Source organism: Ahaetulla prasina, chromosome 8 (genome assembly GCF_028640845.1).
Source record: "Ahaetulla prasina isolate Xishuangbanna chromosome 8, ASM2864084v1, whole genome shotgun sequence".
Lineage (NCBI taxonomy): Eukaryota > Metazoa > Chordata > Lepidosauria > Squamata > Colubridae > Ahaetulla > Ahaetulla prasina.
The window spans coordinates 1,750,681-1,774,212 of record NC_080546.1 but is presented as its reverse complement, the minus strand read 5'-3'; the positions used below and the strand labels follow the sequence as shown (position 1 = coordinate 1,774,212).

The following is a 23,532-nucleotide window of genomic DNA, read 5'->3' as shown; positions in this document are numbered from 1 at the left end:
TATCTTTTTATTTTTATTGTGAGGGGATCTAAAGTTTTAAATTTTTAAAGGTGGGAGGTTATGTATATTTTGTATATGTTAGTTTGTGATTGTTGGTCATAATACCCGGTATTTGCTCTGGGAAGTCTGGGGGAAGGGGAGGAGGGGAAGGAAATGATACATGGATTGATTATTAATGTACAGTAATTTTTGAAGATATGAAATTAAAAATTTTTAAATGATATTGGGGATGCTCGACTGCCATTTCAGAAAGAAAAGGAGAGAGGAGTAGAAGGAGGGAAGAAAGTAGGTAGGAAAGAGTAGAGAAGGAGGAGGGGAAAAAGAGGGTTAGATAGGGTGGAAGAAGGGAGGAGTGGAGAAGGAGGAGAGGAAGTAGTAAAGTGAAGGAGATGAAGGAGGGGAAAGTAGTAGAGGGTAGAGAGGGAGGTTGTGAAGAAAGGAAGTGGCAATTGGGCAGGCCTGAATCAGTAATAAATAAAAATTAATGATTAATGATGGATAATAGTTTGTACATAAATATGATGTTGGAAAATGGAAATAAAAATTATTTATAAAAAAAAAAAAGAAGAGATTGGACAACGATTCGTCTGGAATGGGATGGGGTTTTCTGCTTGAGCAATGGGCTGGACTAGAGGACCTCTAAAGTCCCTTCCAACTCTGTTACTCTGTTATTACACTGACCCCTCTCCTCCTCCCTTCCTCTTCTGGCCTCTTGATGATGCCACCTTCTCTGCCCAGCCCTTTCTGTGCCAGCGTTTCACTATCTGGCTTTCAAGCAACTGGGCCAGTCGGAAGGGTCGGGACTCCCATGCCCAGCCTTCCCCAGAGACCCCTACCTGTCTGCATTTCCGACCAGAGTTCGCCCACCCCAGCCTCGATCAGGAAAGTCCGGCTGTGCCTGGACCGGCGGAGCTGTTCTCGAGCTGCGGGAAGAGAGAGAGGGCCGAGGGTGGGATGAGACCCCTGGCGATGGGCGAACGGCAATAAAGAAACTCTGAGCAATGCATGGGGTCATTCTTGACACCCCACAAACCTCCTCCTCCTCCCTGCAAACCCCACACTCTCCTAGCACTGATAATGTTACCTAGTTAGGTCAGGGGTCTGCAAACTTGGCTCTTTTAAGACTTGTGGACTTCAACTCCCAGAGCTTTGCTGGCTGAGGGACTCTGGGAGTTGAAGTCCACAAGTCTTAAAAGAGCCAAGTTTGCAGACCCCTGAGTTAGGTAATTCAAGGTCTGCAAGAAAACCACCCAGCTCAAAGAGCACGAGGGATTCCTCCTCTTCCTCCCCCTTCCTCCTCCTCCTCCTCCTCCTCCTCCTCCTGTCCTGCGCTCTGCAAGCCCCACTCCCTCTTAGCACTGATGATGTTAGCTAGTTGGGTCATGAGACGTCTGCAAGAAAACCACCCGGCTCAGAGAGCGTTTCAACCCCCGAGATTCTCTTTCGTGGCTCTCGTCTGCCCCTGCCTGCCCTCTGGCCTTGGCCCTTCTGCTTGGCGGGGCCTGCTCTCCCCTACCCTGCCGGAAGCTCGAGTCAATGGGCAGGTCCGAAGCCAGGCCGTTCGCCTGGGGTCTGTAGCTGAGGTCGATCAGCTGGTTGAGGCGAAGTTTTCGGCAGTAGATGGAGGCTGCCTCCGGTTCCAGAGCAATCAGCAGCTGCTCGGGGTTCTCCGAAGACACCAGCCCTGCCTGGAAGAAAGACTTGTTGAAGGGAGTGGGGTGCTCCTTTCATTAGCCAGAAGGGACCCCCCTGGCTGACCAAACATCTGGAGGGCACCAGGTTGGAGAAAGCCCAAGGTGAGCCCCAAGTTCTGCTCTGGAGAAATATTAGCCATCTGCCCCCCCCGAGGATGGTCCTGCTCCATCTGATCTGCTGGCCAAGGAGAGAGACCTGCAGGAGAACATCTCAAGAAGTTCAGGAATCCCCTGGGATAGAAGAGGGCAAGGCTGGCTGAGTAATTATACTTTAGGGGATCTTCCTCCATTCTTCTCTTTTGCCCTGGAATCTTTCCTCCCCAAATCCTTTATTCCCACATTATTTTAACTCCAGGGCTGCCCGAAGGAATCATGGGAGGGAGCAGAAACAGACCCAAGTGAGTTGTCAGCCAACTCCTCGGGCTTCATCCCATCAAGAGAGAAGTTGGGGGCTTTTGACAACAGTGTGTGTCTCCTTGTGGAGTTCTCCCCACCCCTTTCTGGAAAGGAAGGGGGACCAAGGGGAGAGTTCCACCTGGGGTGGCACCATGCCATTTTGGAGACAGTGAGGTGGGTGGCATGAAAGGAAAGAAAAAGAGGGAGGGAGGGAGGGAGGATAGGAAGGAAGGAAGGAAGGAAGGAAGGAAGGAAGGAAGGAAGGAAGGAAGGAAGGAAGGAAAAAGAAAAAGGAAGAAAGATGATAGATGATCAATTTTATAGAGAGAGAGAGGAGGGGTAGGATAGGATAAGATAGACAGGTAGAGACAGATATAGAGCGAAAGAGAGAAAGAAAGAAGAAGAAAAAAGGAAAGAAAGAGAAAGAAAGAAAGAAAGAAAGAAAGAAAGAAAGAAAGATGAGAGAGAGAGGATAGACAGATAGGTAGAGGCAGAGATATAGACAGAAAGAAAGAAGAAAAAGAAGGAAAGAACAGAAAGAACAGAAAAAGAGATGGAAAAAAGAAAGAAAGAAAGAAGAAAAAGAAGGAAGGAAAAAGAAAAGAAAAAGAGATGAAAGAAAGAAAGAAAGAAAGAAAGAAAGAAGGAAGGAAGGAAGGAAGGAAAAGAAAAGAAACCAGCCCTCACCAGATAGGCAGCTTCCCTCATGAACTGTTTAGCCGGCTGTTTCCAAATGGCCGGCACTGTGATGACCCACCGGATGGCATCTGCCACAGGCAAGGCCGGGCACTGGTCCTTCAGCTCCTGCAAAACGGGCGGGGGAGGGGGGGGTCACAGGGGGTCCCGGCTGCGTATCGGGGCCAGGAGGAAATCTATCATGGCAGATATGCTGGCTGGGGATTCTGGGAGTTGAAGTCCACAAGTGTTAAAGCAGCCAAGCTTGGGGACCCCAATGAACAATAAAGACATTACTTCAACCTACTCATAGTTGTTCTGTCTCCCTCATATTCCTTCCTTCCTTCCTTCCTCCCTCTGTTCCTTCCTTTTCCTCCTTCCTTCCTTCCTTCCTTCCCTCTTTCCTTTTCATCCTTCCTCCCTCCCTCCCTTCCGTTCATCCATCCATCCTTCCTTCCTTCTTTCCTTCCTCCCTCTGTTCCTTCCTCCTTCCTTCCTTTTCCTTCCTCCTCCTTCCTTCATCCATCCATCCTTCCTTCTTTCCTTCCTCCCTCCCTCTGTTCCTTCCTTTTCCTCCTTCCTTCCTTCCTTCCTTCCTTCCTTCCTTCCTTCCTTCCCTCCTTCCTTCCTTTTCATCCTTCCTCCCTCCCTCCCTTCCGTTCATCCATCCATCCTTCCTTCCTTCTTTCCTTCCTCCCTCTGTTCCTTCCCTCCTTCCTTCCTTTTCATCCTTCCTCCCTCCCTCCCTTCCGTTCATCCATCCATCCTTCCTTCCTTCCTTCCTCCCTCCCTCTGTTCCTTCCTTCCTTCCTTCCTTCCTTCCTCCTCCTTCCTTCTTCATCCATCCTTCCTTCCTTCTTTCCTTCCTCCCTCCCTCTGTTCCTTCCTTTTCCTCCTTCCTTCCTTCCTTCCTTCCTTCCTTCCTTCCCTCCTTCCTTCCTTTTCATCCTTCCTCCCTCCCTTCCTTCCGGTCATCCATCCATCCATCCTTCCTTCTTTCCTTCCTCCTCTGTTCCTTCCTCCTTCCTTCCTTTTCATCCTTCCTCCCTCCCTCCCTTCCGTTCATCCATCCATCCTTCCTTCCTTCCTTCCTCCCTCCCTCTGTTCCTTCCTTCCTTCCTTCCTTCCTTCCTTCCTTCCTTCCTTCCTTCCTTCCTTCCTTCCTTCCTTTCTTCTTTCCTTCCTCCCTCTGTTCCTTCCCTCCTTCCTTCCTTCCTTCCTTCTTCCTTCCTCCTGTTCCTTCCCTCCTTCCTTCCTTTTCATCCTTCCTCCCTCCCTTCCTTCCGTTCATCCATCCATCCTTCCTTCCTTCTTTCCTTCCTCCCTCTGTTCCTTCCCTCCTTCCTTCCTTTTCATCCTTCCTCCCTCCCTCCCTTCCGTTCATCCATCCATCCTTCCTTCCTTCTTTCCTTCCTCCCTCTGTTCCTTCCCTCCTTCCTTCCTTTTCCTCCTTCCTTCCTTCCTTCCTTCCCTCTTTCCTTTTCATCCTTCCTCCCTCCTCCTTCCTTCATCCATCCTTCCTTCCTTCTTTCCTTCCTCCCTCTGTTCCTTCCCTCCTTCCTTCCTTTTCATCCTTCCTCCCTCCCTCCCTTCCGTTCATCCATCCATCCTTCCTTCCTTCCTTCCTCCCTCCCTCTGTTCCTTCCTTCCTTCCTTCCTTCCTTCCTTCCTTCCTTCCTTCCTTCTTTCCTTCCTCCCTCTGTTCCTTCCCTCCTTCCTTCCTTTTCATCCTTCCTCCCTCCCTTCCTTCCGTTCATCCATCCATCCTTCCTTCCTTCTTTCCTTCCTCCCTCTGTTCCTTCCCTCCTTCCTTCCTTCCTTCCTTCCTTCCTTCCTTCCTTCCTTCCTTCTTTCCTTCCTCCTCTGTTCCTTCCTCCTTCCTTCCTTTCATCCTTCCTCCCTCCCTTCCTTCCGTTCATCCATCCATCCTTCCTTCCTTCTTTCCTTCCTCCCTCCCTCTGTTCCTTCCTTTTCCTCCTTCCTTCCTTCCTTCCTTCCTTCCTTCCCTCCTTCCTTCCTTTTCATCCTTCCTCCCTCCCTTCCTTCCGTTCATCCATCCATCCTTCCTTCCTTCTTTCCTTCCTCCCTCTGTTCCTTCCTCCTTCCTTCCTTTTCATCCTTCCTCCCTCCTTCCTTCCTTCATCCATCCATCCTTCCTTCCTTCTTTCCTTCCTCCCTCTGTTCCTTCCTCCTTCCTTCCTTTTCATCCTTCCTCCTCCTCCTTCCTTCATCCATCCATCCTTCCTTCCTTCCTTCCTCCCTCTGTTCCTTCCTCCTTCCTTCCTCCTTCCTCCTTCCTCCTTCCTCCTCCCTTCCTTTCATCCATCCATCCTTCCTTCCTTCCTCTCCTTCCTTCTTCCTTCCTTCCTTCCTTCCTTCCTTCCTTCCTTCCTTCCTTCCTTTCTTCCTTCCCTCCTTCCTTCCTTTTCATCCTTCCTCCCTCCCTTCCTTCCGTTCATCCATCCATCCTTCCTTCCTTCTTTCCTTCCTCCCTCCCTCTGTTCCTTCCTTTTCCTCCTTCCTTCCTTCCTTCCTTCCTTCCTTCCTTCCTTCCTTCCTTCCTTCCTTCCTTCCCTCCTTCCTTCCTTTTCATCCTTCCTCCCTCCCTTCCTTCCGGTCATCCATCCATCCATCCTTCCTTCCTTCTTTCCTTCCTCCCTCTGTTCCTTCCTTTTCCTCCTTCCTTCCTTCCTTTCTTCCTTTTCATCCTTACTTCTCCCTCCCCTTCCTTCCTCCTTCCCTCCCTCCCTTCCTTTTCCTCCTTCCTTCCTCCCTCCCTCCCTCCCTCCTTTCCTTTCATTCTCCCTCCCTCCCTCCTTTCTCCCTTCCTTCCTTTTCCTCCTTCCTTCCCCCCACCCGCTCCCGCCTCCTCCTCTCACCCGCAGGGCCTGCTGCTTGAAGAAGCGGAGGGCGTGAGCGAAGACCTCCAGCGCCCGCACCTTCTTCCCGTTCATGGCCGCCAGTTCCGTCTTCAGGCTCAAGTCCTGGGGAAAAGACAGCCGTCCAAGTGAGGCCTCCGCCCGGCCCCCGGGGACGTCCAGGCAGGGGAGAAAACGAGGCAGGGGGCCTGGACGCAGGCAGGGAGGAACCATTTACAGGGAGTCCTCGACTTACGACCACAATTCAGCCCGAAATTTCCGTTTCTAAGTGAGACAGTTGTGAAGTGAGTTTTGCCACGGCTGGTAACGTAATCCCTGCAGTTGTGAAGTTAGGGACACGGTCGTTAAGTGAATCCAGTTTCCCCATTGACTTTGCGTGTCAGTAGGTCGCAAGAGGGGATCACGTGACCCACCCCCCGCAGGACACTGCGATTGTCATAAATGTGAGTCAGTTCCCAAGTATCTGAATTTTGATCATGTGACCACAGGAATGGTGCAACGGACGTAAGTGTGAAAAATGGTCCTATGTCACTTTTTTCAGTGTCATCGCTCTGAACGGTCACTAAATGGAACCGTTGTAAGTCGAGGACTTCCTGTAATTAATGTTTTTGCAAAACCATCATAAAATGCTGTCATGTGATTTCCGGGGAGGGGGGGGACAACCATTAAAATTTAAGGTCCTAAGTAGCCCCCAGCTTTGACCATCTCGTCTGTCAACTTGCCATTTTGGGCCCTACTGGTTGGACTACACTACCCATGAGCCCTGTGAGCTGGAATGAGGGGAGTTCTAGTTTCCCGCACTTAAGGAGACCCCAGCAGGTTGTCTTCCCATACCGGTTCTCAGCCAGGGAGGTTCAATCAATCAATCCAATAGAGCTGGAAGGGAGGGATCCAGGAGGTCTTCTAGTCCAGGGGTCTCCAACCTTGGTCCCTTGAAGACTTGTGGACTTCAACTCCCAGAGTCCCTCAGCCAGCAAAGCAGGGGTCTCCAACCTTGGTCCCTTTAAGACTTGTGGACTTCAACTCCCAGAGTCCCTCAGCCAGCAAAGCAGGGGGCTCCAACCTTGGTCCCTTTAAGACTTGTGGACTTCAACTCCCAGAGTCCCTCAGCCAGCAAAGCAGGGGGCTCCAACCTTGGTCCCTTTAAGACTTGTGGACTTCAACTCCCAGAGTCCCTCAGCCAGCAAAGCAGGGGTCTCCAACCTTGGTCCCTTGAAGACTTGTGGACTTCAACTCCCAGAGTCCCTCAGCCAGCAAAGCAGGGGGCTCCAACCTTGGTCCCTTGAAGACTTGTGGACTTCAACTCCCAGAGTCCCTCAGCCAGCAAAGCAGGGGTCTCCAACCTTGGTCCCTTTAAGACTTGTGGACTTCAACTCCCAGAGTCCCTCAGCCAGCAAAGCAGGGGGCTCCAACCTTGGTCCCTTTAAGACTTGTGGACTTCAACTCCCAGAGTCCCTCAGCCAGCAAAGCAGGGGTCTCCAACCTTGGTCCCTTGAAGACTTGTGGACTTCAACTCCCAGAGTCCCTCAGCCAGCAAAGCAGGGGTCTCCAACCTTGGTCCCTTTAAGACTTGTGGACTTCAACTCCCAGAGTCCCTCAGCCAGCAAAGCAGGGGTCTCCAACCTTGGTCCCTTTAAGACTTGTGGACTTCAACTCCCAGAGTCCCTCAGCCAGCAAAGCAGGGGTCTCCAACCTTGGTCCCTTGAAGACTTGTGGACTTCAACTCCCAGAGTCCCTCAGCCAGCAAAGCAGGGGGCTCCAACCTTGGTCCCTTTAAGACTTGTGGACTTCAACTCCCAGAGTCCCTCAGCCAGCAAAGCAGGGGTCTCCAACCTTGGTCCCTTTAAGACTTGTGGACTTCAACTCCTTTAAGACTTGTGGACTTCAACTCTCCAACCTTGGTCCCTTTAAGACTTGTGGACTTCAACTCTTGGAGTTGAAGTCCACAAGTCTTAAAGGGACCAAGGTTGGAGACCCCTGCTCTAGTCCAACCCGCTGCTCAGGCAGGAGACCCTTTACCATTCCAGACAAATAACTGTCCGGTGTCTTCTTAAAAACCTCTAGTGTTGGAGGACCCACAACTTCTCGTGGCAAGCTGTTCCACTGGTTAATTGTCTAAGTTCCCCTTCTTGAGCAGGGGGCTGGATTAGAGGACCTCCAAGGTCCCTTCCAGCTCATTCTATTCTAATTGTTCTCATTGTCAGGAAATTCCTCTTTTGTTCTAGGTTGCTTCTCTCCTTGATGAGTTTCCATCATTTCTTGTCCTGCCTTCAGGTGCTTTGGAGAATAGGTGGACCCCCTCTTTTTTGAGGTAGCCCCTCAATTATTGGAAGACTGCTCTCACGTCCCCCCAGTCCTTCTTTTATCTAGACTGGCCAAACCCACTTCCTGTGATCTTCATATCAGTGGTGAAATTCAACTTGTTTTACTACCGGTTCTGTTGGCATGGCTTGGTGGGTGTGGCAGGGGAAGGATACTGCAAAATCCCCATTCCTTCCCCACCCTGGGGCCAGCCAGAGAAGATATTGACCGGTTCTCTGAACTGCTTAAAATTTCTGGTTCTCCAGAACCAGTCAGAACCTGCTGGATTTCCACCCCTGCTTCATATTTTATTTATTTATTTATCATATTTATATCCCACCCTTCTCCCGAAGGACTCAGGGCGGTTAACAGCCAATTTAAAAAACATGTTATTATACAAGTTAAAAACAGGATAAAATTAATATAACTTATGGCCAAATTTTCCTAAAACCTAAACAATAACAATCTAAAACCCCATTAAAACAGCATTTTTTAGGCTAGCCCTGCTCGATGGAATAAAATGTTATGTCTTAGTCTGGAGGTTCTCGGGATCTACTCACGCTGGAACTGTGGATCTTCATTTTGAACTTTTCAAAGTAGAGCCACTCGCGGGCTTCCTCGGGATCCAGATCGTGGTAATAGTCCCGGGCCGTGTAGCCAAAGCTGTGGAAGCTGCCTTCCGGGGTCAAGAGAAGGCTGGTAGGGGTCTTCTGGTGGGCCACTCCAGGATCTCCTCCTTCCCATTTCCTGCCGGGGAAAATCCAAAGTGGAATTAATTCTCCCCACCTGACAGGAAAGCCACAGATGTCTCTAGGGTGGGGCTGCCCTTTTTCTGCAACGGGAATCCATCGGTCTGAATTTTGCAGTGGGGACGTCGAGGGCTCAGCTGAAAAATAAATTTTGCTGGGAGGAATTTCACCGTTTAGAACTGGACCTGTAACTGTGTCGGGACATTTCCTACCCTAGCAATTCCTTTGCATGGATAGAGCACTTGACAAGCCCCTTCTCGTAGGATCAGGGACGTTTCATGACCCTTGATAATATCATCGGTGCTAAAAATTGGAGGAGGATTGTGGGATCCTTGGTGCTCTCTGAGCTTGGTAGTTTTCTTGCAGACGTTTCATGACCCTTGATAATATCATCGGTGCTAAAAATTGGAGGAGGAGGAGGAGGATTGTGGGATCCTTGGTGCTCTCTGAGCTTGGTAGTTTTCTTGCAGATGTTTCATGACCCAGCTAGGTAACATCATCAGTGCTCGAGGGAGAGGAGGAGGACTGTGGGGTGCTTGATGCTTTGGGAAGGAGCCTGGAGGGAGGTTACAAGGGGTCTCGGAAGGAAAAGGCTGATCTAATAGAGGAGAAGACTTGGAGCTCAGGGTTGAAATGAGGGTCCTTGGTGCCCTCTGAGCTTGGTAGTTTTCTTGCAGACGTTTCACGACCCAGCTAGGTAACCTCATCAGTGCACTGCTGGCTAATGAAAGGCCTGCAAGAAAGCCACCAAGCTCAGAGGGCACCAAGGATTTCCCTCCAGGCTTTGGGGCTGGCACAGCTCCTCCTGGCCATGGGGGCCAACCAGGGCAGGAAGAGGCTCACCTCTTTTGGAGATGAAACTGCCACATCCTTGTTTAGAACACAGAGCAGAGATCAACAGGGCTGGAAGAGTCCCTGGAGGTCTTTTAGTCCAACCCCACACCCAAGCAGGAGACCCTCGACCATTCCAGAGAAATGGCTGTCCTGCCTCTTCTTGAAACCCTCCAGTGAGGGAGCATCCAAAACTCCTGGAGGGAAGATTAATTGTTCTCGCTGCCGGGAAATTCCTCCTTATTTCCAAGTCAGATTTCCCTCTGATGTTTCTTATCCTGCCCTCTGGTGCTATTTCTTCTCCTATAAGATCACCTTAGCCTATTTATGTTCAAGAAAACTTTGTCAGACATTAAAGGCCATGTCTGCACATGGAACCTGAAGATCCAATTAAGCTGATGTATTGCTAAAAGCCTTTGCACAGGAATCTCCTGGAGGCACCGTCGGTACCTGCTGGGAATTAGATAAAGGTCCACAGAATTCAAGGGACTTAATTCACTTTTAGCTCCATAAGGATGCTAGACAAAATGGTGTTGTCCTGCAGAAATAATCTAAAGCCCATACTCCAAAATCCCAAGAAGGCAGGGAGATGGTGAGACTGGTGCCGGGTGCAACCTCTCGCAAACGTCTGGGCAGGTGAATCCCCTTCCTTGGCACAGGAAGAGAGGCTCGTGAAAAACAAATATTCTCTGTTCATTCAGGCATGGAATATCCAGAGATGTGTGCCAAGGATCGTGGAGGAGATCTGAAGAATAAATGTCTCCCTGTGTTTTTGGATATTTGTCTGTGTTTGTGTGTGAGAGAGAGGGGGGAAGAGAGAGAGAAAGGGGGAGAGAAAGAGAAACAGAGAGAAGGAGGGTGAGAAATAGGGACAGAGAGAGAAAAAGAGAGCGAGAAAGAGATACAGAATGAAACAGGCAAAGAGAAAGAGAAGAAAGAGAAGAGAGAGAGAAAGAGAAAGAGAGAGAAAGAGAAAAGAGAGAGGGAGAGATAGAAAGGGAGAAAGAAAGGGAAAAAGAGAGAAAGATAAAAAGACAAGAAAAAGAATGAGAGCGAGAGCAACAAAGAGATACAGAGAGAAAGAGGCAAAGAGAAAGAAAAAAGGGAAAAATGAGAAAAAGAGAGAGAGAGAAAAGACACACAGAGAGAGAAAGCAAGAAAGAGAAACGGAGAGAGAAAGGAAGAGAGGGAAAAAAAGAGAAAGAGAAGAGAGAGAGAGAGAAAAGAAAAGAGACACACAGAGAGAAATAGAGAAAGAGAAACAGAGAGAGAGAGAGAGAAAAGAGCGAAAGAGTGAAAGAGAGAGATTCAGATCCGGCATTCAGCCCCAGAGGGTACCTCATCATGTGGAGGGTCTCGGGGTCGCTGACGAAGCTGAAGGCGTAGCCGCTGGAGGTGGTCCCAAAGTCAATGGCCACCACCACCCCGAAAGGAGCCGCCTCTCTCCTCCGGATGTCATTCCTCTGCAAAAGACACACGTCAGGATGCAGGAGGACCCACAGGGGCCTGGCCCCACAGGCTCCAATCTGGGCTCCAGAACACTAACCTCGGCCCCTTTAAGGTTTGTGAACTTCAGTTCCCAGAATTCCCGAGCCAGCACCAGTCCGGGGGGTTCAGCACCACTTGACAAGCCCATCTGTCACTTATTTGGGGAGGGGGCTGTTCATCAGACGGGGAGGGGGGGGAGGTTTCTGCTTACCGGTGACTGAGATGGGGTGAGGGGCGCGATGCTGCAGCTGTCGCTGTGGAGCCCAGGAGAACCTGGTGGAGACGGGGTCCGGGACCGCTCCCCATTTGTCCCTGAAGAAGAAAAGAAGGGAAGATGGATGCTTAGAAACAGCCCTTCCCATAGGAGTGTTGGAAGGGAAATCCATCTGGTTCAGTTCCAAGCTGGGAGAAAAGATGCTGGAAAGACTTCAAACTTGATTGCAGAAAATATGACTTCTGGAACAGAGTTGTTAACGCTTGGAACTCATTACCTGACTCCATAGTCTCTACTCAAAACCCCAAAATCTTCAACCAAAAACTGTCTACTATTGACCTCACCCCACTCCTAAGAGGACTATAAGGGGCGTGCATAAGAGCACAAAAGTGCCTACCGTTCCTGTCCTATTGTTCCCTTCATTATATCAAATTAATATAGTTGATGCATATTTCTTTACTTATATATATATATATTCTTCAAGATATGTTGTTTTATTTATGACAATGTTTGTGTATACTGTTGTGACAAAAAGAAATTAAAAGAAAAACCATGGAGGCTGATAAAATAGAATAGAATAGAATTTTTATTGGCCAAGTGTGATTGGACACACAAGGAATTTGTCTTGGTGCATCTGCTCAGAAAGAAGCTCTGTTTATTGAGGAACAGAATCACCCAAAGCATCTAGTTCTGGGGCAGCTGACAAAAACGGTTGAATGAGTGGATGGATCTTTATAGGTTTCGGTGACTTTGAAGTTTGAACTGTTCTGGGTGGTGCAATGAAGGAGCTTGCGTATTCTTTCATATATATATATATATAAAACTGAGTTTAAACTGAGAACTCCCTGCAACCAATTTTATTTTTTACTTGGAATAAAATTGCCTTCTTTGTGGAGTGTTTTGTAGCTTACTGCAGCTCCCCTCGGATCAGAGTAAATGCATCCCTCCAACTTTGTCCAAAGAGCATCCCGTGAAAACTTGGAGGGACCTCGGTGTGACTGACAACCCAAACTAGAGCAGGCAGGATTTATTGCCAAGGAGCATTAAATACAGGAAGGCTGATCTCGCCCACGCAGAGGGGCGGCCGGGGGGGGGGGGATAGCTGACGGAGGCACCTCGGAGGCTCTGCTCACCCCACACATGGTTCCCATTAAGCAGTCAGGCTAATTGCTCCCCTCCCCTCCGAAGGCTCAATCTCCCCCCACCCCCGAGCAGCAGGGAAGTTTCCTGGCTGACAGACAGGACCCAGACATGGTTCAGGAGCGGCCGGGAGGCCCATTCTCAGGTTATCAGCCAACCGTCGAGGCCTGGAGACCCTGGGAGGAGAACCAGGACAGGGGTGGGGAGTCCCAGCTGGGCTCACCCTACAAACACATTGATACATGTATGAATACATGCTAGCACTAAACCACTTCTCTGAAATGGTCTAGGATCTCTTGCTTGAGCAAGGGGTGGGACTAGAAGACCTCCAAGGTCCCTTCCAATTCTGTTATTCTGTACGTATCAGGACTAAGGGGGGACGTGATAGCCGTCTTCCAGGGTTTCCCCAAAAAGAGGGAGTCAACTTATTCTCCAAAGCCCCTGAAGGCAGAACAAGAAGCAGTGGATGGAAAGTAATCTAGGAGAGGAAAAACTTGGAATTAAGGAGAAACTTCCTAATGGTGAGAGCAATCAACCAGTGGAACAGCTTGCCACCAGAAGTTGTGGGTGCTCCAACACTGGAGGTTTTCAAGAAGAGATTGGACAGCCATTTGTCTGAAATGATAGAGGGTCTCCTGCTTGAGTAAGGGGGTTGGTCTAGAAGATCTCCAAGGTCCCTTCCAGCTCTATTCTGATTGAGTGATTGATTGGGGCAGATCCAAGATCTGGGGAGACCTGATCTGCAAGTCATCCCAAGAAAGTCCCTCTAGGCACCAGAGGTGGGGCCATCCATTTGGGCCAGCCTTACTAAAACAAACTTTTGAGGAGGGGGAGGGCAGTCCCGAAGGGTGTGCTCTGCAGAACTGTGGCATGCAAGGCCAAAAACGTGCCCCTCCCCCAATCAACTAATATCAGGGGTGAACCTCTGACAGTGGAAACCGGCTCTTCCCTGGCCTAGGAATTTTGGGGACTGTAGTCCCCATCTGGAAGGAGACCCTGTGAATTAGCACTCCAAGCTGAGTGGTCAGGGTGATGGGGTGGGGTGGGGTGGGGTGGGCAGAGGAGGGGAAGGGAGGGAAGGGCTGTCGCTAACAGTTTGCCCAACCTGGTTTAGCAACTGGCAGAGAAAAGCCAGATGTTGGAGAAGTTCCCTTTCTGGGAAGAGACAAGCTGGCCTGGAAGAGCTGCAGAAGAACCATCTGGAAGAGCTACTCACAGCTCTTGGCTGGGCATCTCCGATCCAGGGTCTTCAAAGGGTTCAGGTTGGATGGACCTGTTCAGAATGGGGCTTTTTGTTCTGAAGGCCCAGCGGTCAATCAGAGGACTACAGGCGGATGGAGACCCCAGAGTGGAGCAGGATGGCCTCGGGGCCACCTCAAGTGGGCTTTGATAAGACCACACCTGGAATCCTGCATCCAGTTTGGGTCACTATACTACAAAAAAGATGTTGAGACTCTAGAAAGAGTGCAGAGAAGAGCAACCAGGATGATGAGGGGACTGGAGGCTGAAACATACGATGGACGGTTGCAGGAACTTGGCATCATGGCTAGTCTAGTCAAGAGAAGGACCCTAGGAGACATGAGAGCAGTGCTCCAATAGCAATAGCCCTTAGACTGCTTCACAGTGTTTTCCAGCACTGTCTAAGCAGTTTACAGAGTCAGCCTCTGGCCCCCAACAATCTGGGTCCTCATTTTACCCACCTCGGAAGGATGGAAGGCTGAGTCAACCTTGAGCCAGTGAGATTTGAACTGCCGAACTGCAGCTAGCAGTGGATGATGGATGGCGGATGGTTGGCTGCCTGGATGGATGGATGGTGGAGGAAGGGAAGGAGGGAGGGAGAGGGAGAGATGACAGATGGTGGCTAGATGGAGGGAGGGATTGTGGATGGATGGAGAGAGAGAGAGAAAGAGATGTGGATGAATGAGGAGAGGGAGAGAGAGGGATGGATGGATGGATGAAGCCCTCCGTTCCTTCCAAGAGACCCTCACTCTTTGTAGTGTGTTGGCCATCATCTGGAACATGCAGGCCTTTTCTGGAGCACAGCTGGAGATCCATCTTGATGGCCAGAGCAGCATCCCAACTCCCTTCCCAGGAAGCCCCCAACCCTGAGCCCAGTATTCTCTGAGAGACCCTCCCCATGTGTCCCATCCAGGATCAAAGCTGGGACATTGCATGTTTCCTTACCGATTTTCAGCGTGTGGATGGTGGGAACGGCAAGGGTTGACATCTTCACATCACTCTCGTGCCTGAAAAACAGAGAGCACAGATCGATCGGGAGAGAGCTGGAAGGGACCTTGGAGGTCTTCTAGTCCAACCCACTGCTCAGGCAGGAGACCCTGTTCCCACTTCAGACAAGTGGCTGTCCAGTCTCTTCTTAAAAGCCTCCAGTGATGAAGCACCCACAACTTCTGGTGGCAGGCCGTTCCGCTGGTTAATCGTCCTCACTGTCAGGAAGTTTGTTAAGGGTTGTTAAGTGAGTTTTGCCCTGCTTTATGACCTTTCTTGCTACAGTTGTTAAATAAATCACTGCAGTTGCCAAATTACATGATTGTTAAGTGATTCCGGCTTTCCTCTTGACTTTGCTTGTCAGAAGGAGACAGAACAGGGGATCACATGACCTCGCAATATGGCTGGGGGATTCTGGGAGTTGAAGTCCAGGAATCTTTTGGAAAAAAAAACACTGATTTAAACCCCTGGGGATTTTTGCTTTTAAAGGGGAACGAAAGATTTTCTGCTTTGGTTTCTTATAGAATAACGAAGAAAAATCTCCTAAATGGATTGACACCAGAGGTGGTATTCAGCCGGTTCGCACCGGTTCTGACGAACTGGTAGCGGAAATCGTGGGTGGGCCTGTCCAAGTTGTGCTATTTAGGCACGTTTTCAAGGCCGGGCGCATGCAAAGAAAGTGCACAAGCGAACAAAGCACATGCGCGGAAGGCATTTGCGTGTGCACGCAAAACAAGAGTTTACCAATGGTAAGTGAAACCCAGCCCTGATTGACACCGAAGACGTGACCGCACGTGTGAAACGAAAGAAGATATTTAAACGCAACTCTCTGTATTTCTGCTGCCACCTGATCTCTCGATCAGCTGCTTCCCTGCTATTTTAATCCCTGCAGGTGTCATTTTAACTTTTCCCCTTTCTGCTTTGATATCTGTTTTTAGCTGCTTCTCCTATGGGAGGCCCCAGAACAGCTATTTTCGAGGACAAACACAATTCTGGAGATAATAATTGCACAAATATTTTGATGGTGTCTATTGGTTACCTCCCTCGTCTATCATTTTCCATGCACGGGGTGGGGAAATAGAATATTTCTTGGCTATTTGTATTTTTGGCAGGCAGGGATTCCAAATGGCATTTAGAGAAAAGGTTGCTGCATAGTATTTCCATTTCAGAATGGCTTTGCTCCAAATTATAGGTAGTCCCTGACTTACAACAGTTCATTTAGTGACCGTTTAAAGTGACACCAGCATTAAAAAAACTGATCAATTTTCACTTTTAACAACCGTCACAGCATCCCTAGGCTCACGGGATCAAAGTTTGGATGTTTGGCAACTGACTCGTATTTATGACGGTCGCCATGTTCCCGGGGGTCACGTGATTCCCTTTTGCAACCTTCTGAGTCAAGAGAGAAGCCAGATTCACTTAACAACCGTGTTCCTAACTTAACAGCTGCAGCGATTCGCTTAACAATGGTGGCAAGAAAGGTTGTAAAATGGAGCAAATTCACTTAACAAATGTTTCATTCAGCAAGAGAAATTTTGGGCTCCATTGTGGTCATACGTCAAGGACACAATTATCTTGGTTTTCCGCTTCCCTCTTCCATTCTGAAAACTGTAATTGTTTCCTAGCACTTGTTTGGTTTACTTTTTATTCTACAGGAAGTCCTCGATTTATGACCACAATTGAGCCCAATATTCCTGCTGTTAAGCGGGACATTTGTTAAGTGAGTTTTATGACCTTTCTTGCCACCGTTGTTAAGTGAATCACTGCAGTTGTAACATGGTCATAAAGTGAATCTGGCTTTCCCATTGATTTTGCTGGTCAGAAGGTCACCAAAGGGGATCACGTGACCCCCGGACATGGCAACCGTCATAACTATGAGTCAGTTGCCGAGCGTCCGAATTTGGATCACGTGATTGGGGGGATGCTGCAACGGTCGTAAGTGTGAAAAATGGCCATAAGTCACTTTTTTCACCGCTGCTGTAACTTTGAACAATCCCTAAATGAACAGTTCATGTAAGTCAAAATCCACCTCAAAATCTATTCTATTCTATTCTATTTTTCTGTTCTATTCTATTTCTATTCTATTCTATTTCTGTTTCTGTTTCTGTTTCTATTCCGTTCCATTCCATTCTATCCTATCCTATCCATCATTTAACTCCTATTCTATTCTATTCTATTCTATTCTATTCTATTCTATTCTATTCTATTCTATTCTAATTCTATTCTAATTCTATTTCTATTCCATCCCATCCCATCCTATCCATCATTTAACTCCTATTCTAATTCTATTCTATTCTATTCTATTCTATTCTATTCTATTCTATTCTATTCTATTCTATTCTATTCTATTCTTAGTGCAGGAGAAACCAAAGCAAGCATCTTTTCTTTGTAATCCACTGATCTTTCTCATTTTCCCAGGATTGGGCAAAAGGAAAAAAAAAGCATTAAGACTCATTAATTAAGAGCCGCTTTCATCAGGGATGTTGAGAAGCCGCCTAAAACTTCACAGAAGCTCAACTATTGCGATGAACGTGCCAAGGAGCAGCTGCTGCATTGCACAGCTGGGAAAAGGAATCAAGTCACACCTTCTTTGAAGTCAGGCGGCTCCCACCTCGGGAAACCCAGAGAGGAAAAAGCCTCTTTGAAATCCAGATTTTCCGGCGCAGTTTCCATAATTAAGCCACCCTCTGAATAAAGAGGCAGGAAGGGCCGGGCGGGACGGGACGGGACGGGACGGGGTGGGGTCGGACGGGAAATGAGAGCCGACACCGGGACAGCCAAAATGACAAAGAAGGACAGGGCAGAATAACAGCCTGGGAAGGGATCTTGGAGGTCTTCTAGACCAACCCACTGCTCGAGCAGGAGAATTTTGACCATTCAGGACAAATGACCAAGAAGAGATTGGAAGAAGAAATTGGACCAGCATTTTTCCAGAATGGGATGCAGATTCCTGCTTGAGTAGGAGGCTGGATTAGAAGACCTCCAAGAGTCCCTTCCCAATTGGGTTATTCTACCCAATCTTTTCTTAAAAACCTTCAATGATGGAGCACCCAGAACTTCTGGTGACAAGCAGTTCCGCTGGTTACTTGTTCTCACTGTCAGGAAATTCCTCCTTAATTCTAGGTTGCTTCTCTCCTTGATTAGTTTCCACCCATTGCTGCTTCTCCTGCCTTCAGGTGCTTTGGAGAATAAATTGACCCCCCTCTTCTTTGTGACAATAAAGTTATTCTATTCTATTCTATTCTATTCTATTCTATTCTATTCTATTCTATTCTATTCTATTCTATTCTATTCTATTCTATTCTACTCTACTCTACTCTACTCTATTCTATTCTCATCTATCTATCTATCTGTCTGTCTGTCTGTCTATCTATCTATCTATCTATCTATCTATCTATCTATCTATCTATCTATCTATCTATCTATCTATCTACCTTTGTCATGTCTCCCCTAGTCCTTCTTTTCATTAAACTAGACATACCCAGTTCCTGCAACCGTTCTTCATATGTTTTAGCCTCCAGTCCCTTAATCCTCTTTGTTGCTCTTCTCTGCACTCTTTCTAGAGTCTCCACAATGTTTTTTATATTTTGGTGACCAAAACTGAGTACAATATTCCAAGTGTGGTCTTAGCAAGGGATTCTAAAGTGGTACTAACCCTTCACGTGATCTCAATTCTATGCCCTCTACATGGCATCTATTTATTTATTTATTTATTTAATTAGATTTTTATACCGCCCTTCTCCCGAAGGACTCAGGCGGTTAATGTCCATCTAGTTAAGTCAACCACACCCTCTCTGAAGCAGAAGCGGTCAAACATTTTCAGGTTGGGAAGCCTTTGCTTTAAAAAATATATACCAGTATCGTCTAATCTCTTAACAGCTGGCAAAAACTCTGGGACTGGAATTAGCTGTTGTCCAATCAAAGATTGATCTATTGTGAAATTCCTTCTCCCAGGGCCCAGAGGTTCTGCAACAAAGGGACTTTGAAAAACCCTGATCTACAGAATGGTGATCCAGAATTATTACAGGTAAGTAAGTAATCCTTGACCTATGACCACAATTGAGCCCAAAATTTCAGTTGCTAAGTAAGACGGTTGCTAAGTGAGTTTTGCCCCATTTTACAACTTCGCTAAGTGAATCGCTGCAGGTTACTTAGGAGCACGGTTTATGTCGATGGAGATTCTCCGCCATCCATGTCTCATGGTTGTCCCAAAGGTGCTTTTTTTCAGGAGGCAACTTGGACGTTCTGGTTTTTCTTTGAAGACGTTTCGCTTCTCATCCCAGAAGCTTCTTCAGCTCTGACTGGATGGGGGCGGGAGAAATGCAAGGAGGACAGTTTTTAAGTGAATCTGCCTCCTCTGTTGACTTTGCTTGTCCGAAGATCGCAAAAGCCTGACCCAGGGACCGTCATAAATATGAGCCACTTGCCAAGCATCTGAATTTTGATCAGGTGACCCTGGGGATGCTACAACAGTCGTAAGTGTGAAGAGCAGTCATAAGTCCCCCTTTTCAGTGGCGTTCTAACTTAGAACGGTCATTAAATGAACTGTTGTAAGTCCTGCGTTTCTCCCAAGCTCTGTGTCCACTTTGTTACCTCCTTCGTGGTCCTCCTCCCACAATTCCTCCTTAAATCAGTTAATTGGATTTTTCTAAATGACTCATCACCAGTGGGCTGTTGTCTTATCTTGGTGCAAATGACACGCCATTGACCCCAATCGCCTCACTTGCACACTTCGAAGAACCGAGACAAGCCTTGTTCGAGCCTTTCGCTTGCAGGATGCAAACAAGGGGCTGCAAATCCAGTGTGCACTAATTTGCCAATTTACAGGTGGGAAAGTTCATTGAGTGACCATCCAAAGTTACAGCTGCACTGAAAAAGTGACTACAATAACCATTTTTTTATTATTTGCATTTATATCCCGCCCTTCTCCGAAGACTCCGGGCGGCTTACACTATGTCAAGCAATAGTCTTCATCCATTTGTATATTATATACAAAGTCAACTTTTATTGCCCCCAACAATCTGGGTCCTCATTTTACCTACCTGATAAAGGATGGAAGGCTGAGTCAACCTTGGGCCTGGTGGGACTAGAACCTGCAGTAATTGCAAGCAGCTGCTGTTAATAACAGACTGTCTTAGCAGTCTGAGCCACCAGAGGCTCTCTCACACTTACGACCGTGACACCAGCCGTATAATCATGTGATCAAAATTGGGACAGTTGGCAGCTGACTCATGTTTACGACCGTCGTAGTGTCCCGGGGTCACCCGCGATCCCCTTTTGCGACCTTGGGGCGAACAAAGTCAATGGGGAAACCAGACGTGCTTAACAAACCGTGTGCGACCGCAGGGATCCGCTTAACAACTTCGGCAAAGAAGGTCGTCACATGGATCAGAGCTCACTTAAGGACGGTCTCGCTCAGCAACAGGAATTTTGGGCTCAATGGAGGCCGTCAGACGAGGTCATAACTACACACACACATACACACACACACCGGCCTTGCAGTTTTCAGTTCACACTAAAGGGAGGGAGATGGAGCCTGCCACACCCTTGCAAGTGTGCAACGCCCCCCCCCCCCACATGTCTTTCTCTGGCCAGCTGTATTCTTCCCCCCCCCCCGTGGCCTTACAGCTGCTTCTCCCACACTTCTGCTGACCAAAACATTTGAGGCTTCGGGATGTCGAGGGGCACAAATGCAAGCCCCTTTTGTGTTGTCGGCCTGTCAGATCAAAGAGCTGCTGCAGAAGATGGAAAGTTAGATAGGAGTTTAAACCCCTGTGGTGCTCCCACCCTCCTCTTCCTCACCCCTCGCCCTGGAGAGGACCCCCCCCTCCCCACAGCTCCTGAATTTGAGGACTCTCCCTTCGGGATCATTTCTTTCTGTAGCAACTTTTCCACATCCAAGGGGCTTGTTTCTTTTTTCTTTTTCCCACGCATCTTCTTGCGACTGCTCTGGGAAACTGGCCGGGCAGCTGATAAGGTTTTGCAACAAGGAGCAGGCAGCTCCATTCCCGTGTCGATTTCTTTGACAAGCAAAACAGAATTCTCTCTGGCTCCAGGTATCTTGCAGGAGGAGCCTTACACAATAGCCCTTGGACTGATCTAGCGCTTCACGGGGCCGTAAAGCCCTCGCTAAGGAGCTTTACAGAGCCAGCCTCTTGCTCCCCAAACCGGGTCCTCATTTGACTGACCTCGGAAGGACAGAAGGCTGAGTCAACTTTGAGCCGGTCGGAATCGAGCTGCTGGCAATGGGCAGAGTTTTGCCTTGCAATGCCCCATTCTAAACACTGCACCACCAGGGCTCATCGATCAACTATGATAGGTAGATGATAGAGGGGATAGGAGAAATGATAGATGGATGGATGGATGGATGGATGGATGGATAGATAGATAGATAGATAGAGATAGATAGATAGATAGATAGACAGAGAGACAGAGAGACAGAGAGACAGAGAGACAGAGAGACAGACAGACATATGATAGAGGGAGAAAAAGAGAAGGAAGGAAGGAAGGAAGGAAGGAAGGAAGGAAGGAAGGAAGGAAGGAAGGAAGGAAGAGGGAAGGAAGGATGGAAAGAAAGAGAGTGAAGGGGAGAGAGAAAGAAAGAAGAAAGAGAAAGAAAGAGAGAGAAAGAAAGAGAAAGAAGAAAGAGAAAGAAGAAAGAGAAAGAAAGAGAGTGAAGGAGAGAGAGAGAGAGAAGAAAGAGAGAAAGAAAGAAGAAAGAGAAAGAAAGAGAGAGAAAGAAAGAAAGAAAGAAAGACTGTGTGTGTGAGGGGGAGAGAGGGAAGGAAGGAAGGAAGGAAGGAAGGAAGGAAGGAAGGAAGGAAGGAAGGAAGGAAGAGGGAAGGAAGGATGGAAAGAAAGAGAGTGAAGGGGAGAGAGAGAGAGAAAGAAGAAAGAGAGAGAGAGAAAGAAAGACTGTGTGTGAGAGGGGGAGAGAGGGAAGGAAGGATGGAAAGAAAGAAAAGAGAGAGAGAGAGAGAGAAAGAAAGAAAGAAAGAAAGAAAGAAAGAAAGAAAGAAAGAAAGAAAGAAAGAAAGAAAAGATAAATGGTGGTTCTTTCACAGCTACATGGATACTCCTTGGCCCTCGGAGCTCCCCTTAGCATGAGAGCAGTCCAGGGCTTGTTGATCTTACTCTCTGTCAACACTCAGCGCAGCCGATGGTATCCGTGACACTCGATATGCCTTAGAAATCAGGCCCAGGCGGCATCTGTGGGGTTTCGTGCATTGGGATCTTCTAACTGCTTCCTTACTAAATGGAGAATGCATTGAAATGGCAGAAGCCCCCCCTGCTCCCCCCCAAAAAAACAACCACTCAAAAACAAACTAAGGGGAGGAGAAAAGCAATTTGTGGCCCCCCAGGATTCCCGTTTTGAGGACCCCGAGCTGGCAAAGGGACATCATGTCCGGTGGTGCCTCTTGTGTCAACTTGTTCGCAGGATAATTCCATGTCGTTTCAGAAAGCAGATTTTTCTGGCTCTACCTTGAGTTCCTCCTGGAAGGGAGACTGAAGCCCTGGGCCTGACCCCCGTCTTTCCCCAGTGAGGAGGGCAGACTCCGGCCAAGTCCTCCCAGCCTGCTTCCCAACTGGTAGAGCTCTCAGCAAAGAACCGGACTTACTACGGGTTTCTGTAGCATTCCTGCCTTTGAAACAGCTGGAGGCTGGCAGGGATTCAGCTGGAGACGTTTCCTCCAGGACAAAGATTACAACAGTCAGGAACTCGGAGGCCCAAAGTGGGGGACCCTTCCCCCCAAAAGGGTCCAACCGTCTCTTTGCAAACCCACCATTCCACCCCCATTTCCATTACTGGGGCTCCTTTCCTTTCCAGAACTGGTTGTGGAATTGCAGCAGTTGGAGGGCAGCCCAGGTGGGACAGGAAACAGCAAACTGGGGCCGAGTCCCTGCTAGATGCTGAACTGTTGAACGGAACAGCCCAGAAACCATCTCCCACTTTCTCCATGTCCAGGAAAATCCCTGATATCTGCAATGAGCCTCATCTGGTTTGAAAGTCCACCTGAACTTCTCCAGAGGTTGTGTTCCTGTTGCCTTCTCTCCCCTTGACTGAGTCTAGGGACTATCCGGGACGTATTTACGGATCCTTTTTATGACCTCCTCACAAGGTAGCCCCCTTCCCCCCAAGATGAAAGAGGTCAAGTCTCCAAGAGCTCCAGGGATCTCCAGTAAGAGAGCGTCCACCGAGTTCTTTCATCTCCAAGACCAGGACCTCCTCTCGGGAGGCCAATAACCCACCGACCACCCTGGGTGCAGAAAGACAAAAGAGGAGAGGGGCCAGCCAAGCTATAGGGGCTACCTTCTCAAGCCCCCTCCCATTCCTTCCTGTCTTCCTCCTCTGTCGGGCAGGCAAACGGACACTTGGGGACCTCCAGAAGACCGGATTCTTGGCCACTTTCTGCAGCCCTTCCTGATCAAGAAAGTTCTCCAGAAGTTCAAACCAGAAGAGGCCAGCTGGGGCAAGAGTGCAGAACCCTGGCAGCAGAAGCCCCCTCCTCACACCCCGGCAAAGCTACCCCTCTTACCTTGTCCACGGAGGGACCCTCGGTGGCGTCTCTTCTTCTCTGTAGCTACTCAACCTCCAGTTTCTCTCCACCCCTCCTTTCTCTCTCTCGGCTCTTCCTCCAGCTTGTCTCTCCTCCCACCCTTTATCCCGGCCCGGCCCAACTCTTGGCTGCCTTTCAACTCCCAACCCAGCTGCAGATGTTTAAAGGGGAGGAGGGCTGCCCTGCCATCCACTCCTCCTGGGGTGTGTGTGTGCTGTAACCGAAACTCGCCTGGATGGGCCAGAAGAAACTCGCAATGATGCCTCCCCTCCCCTCCCCCCCCCTCCATCCTCTAAATGCAGGGAGGTCCTCTAACACCCCCACTCCAGATTCCTTTGCAGGAATGTTCAGGATGTAGACAGCAATGTGGTGGGGGGGGAG

General features: G+C 48.7%; 1 protein-coding gene across 1 annotated transcript in view; it reads right to left on the bottom strand.

Annotated features, from left to right (window-relative positions):
• Positions 1–23,246, bottom strand: part of HSPA12B (heat shock protein family A (Hsp70) member 12B) — a 31,927-nt gene extending 8,681 nt beyond the window's left edge. The window contains exons 1-9 of the mRNA XM_058193778.1: positions 23,131–23,246; positions 14,552–14,613; positions 11,225–11,325; positions 10,864–10,988; positions 8,506–8,692; positions 5,645–5,749; positions 2,778–2,894; positions 1,517–1,688; positions 837–923 (exon numbers count right to left, since the gene is read on the bottom strand). Of these exons, the coding sequence (XP_058049761.1) occupies positions 837–923; positions 1,517–1,688; positions 2,778–2,894; positions 5,645–5,749; positions 8,506–8,692; positions 10,864–10,988; positions 11,225–11,325; positions 14,552–14,594 (937 nt within the window). The 5' untranslated portion in view covers positions 14,595–14,613; positions 23,131–23,246. The remainder of the gene's footprint in view (positions 1–836; positions 924–1,516; positions 1,689–2,777; positions 2,895–5,644; positions 5,750–8,505; positions 8,693–10,863; positions 10,989–11,224; positions 11,326–14,551; positions 14,614–23,130) is intronic.
• Positions 23,247–23,532: the final 286 nt, after the last annotated feature.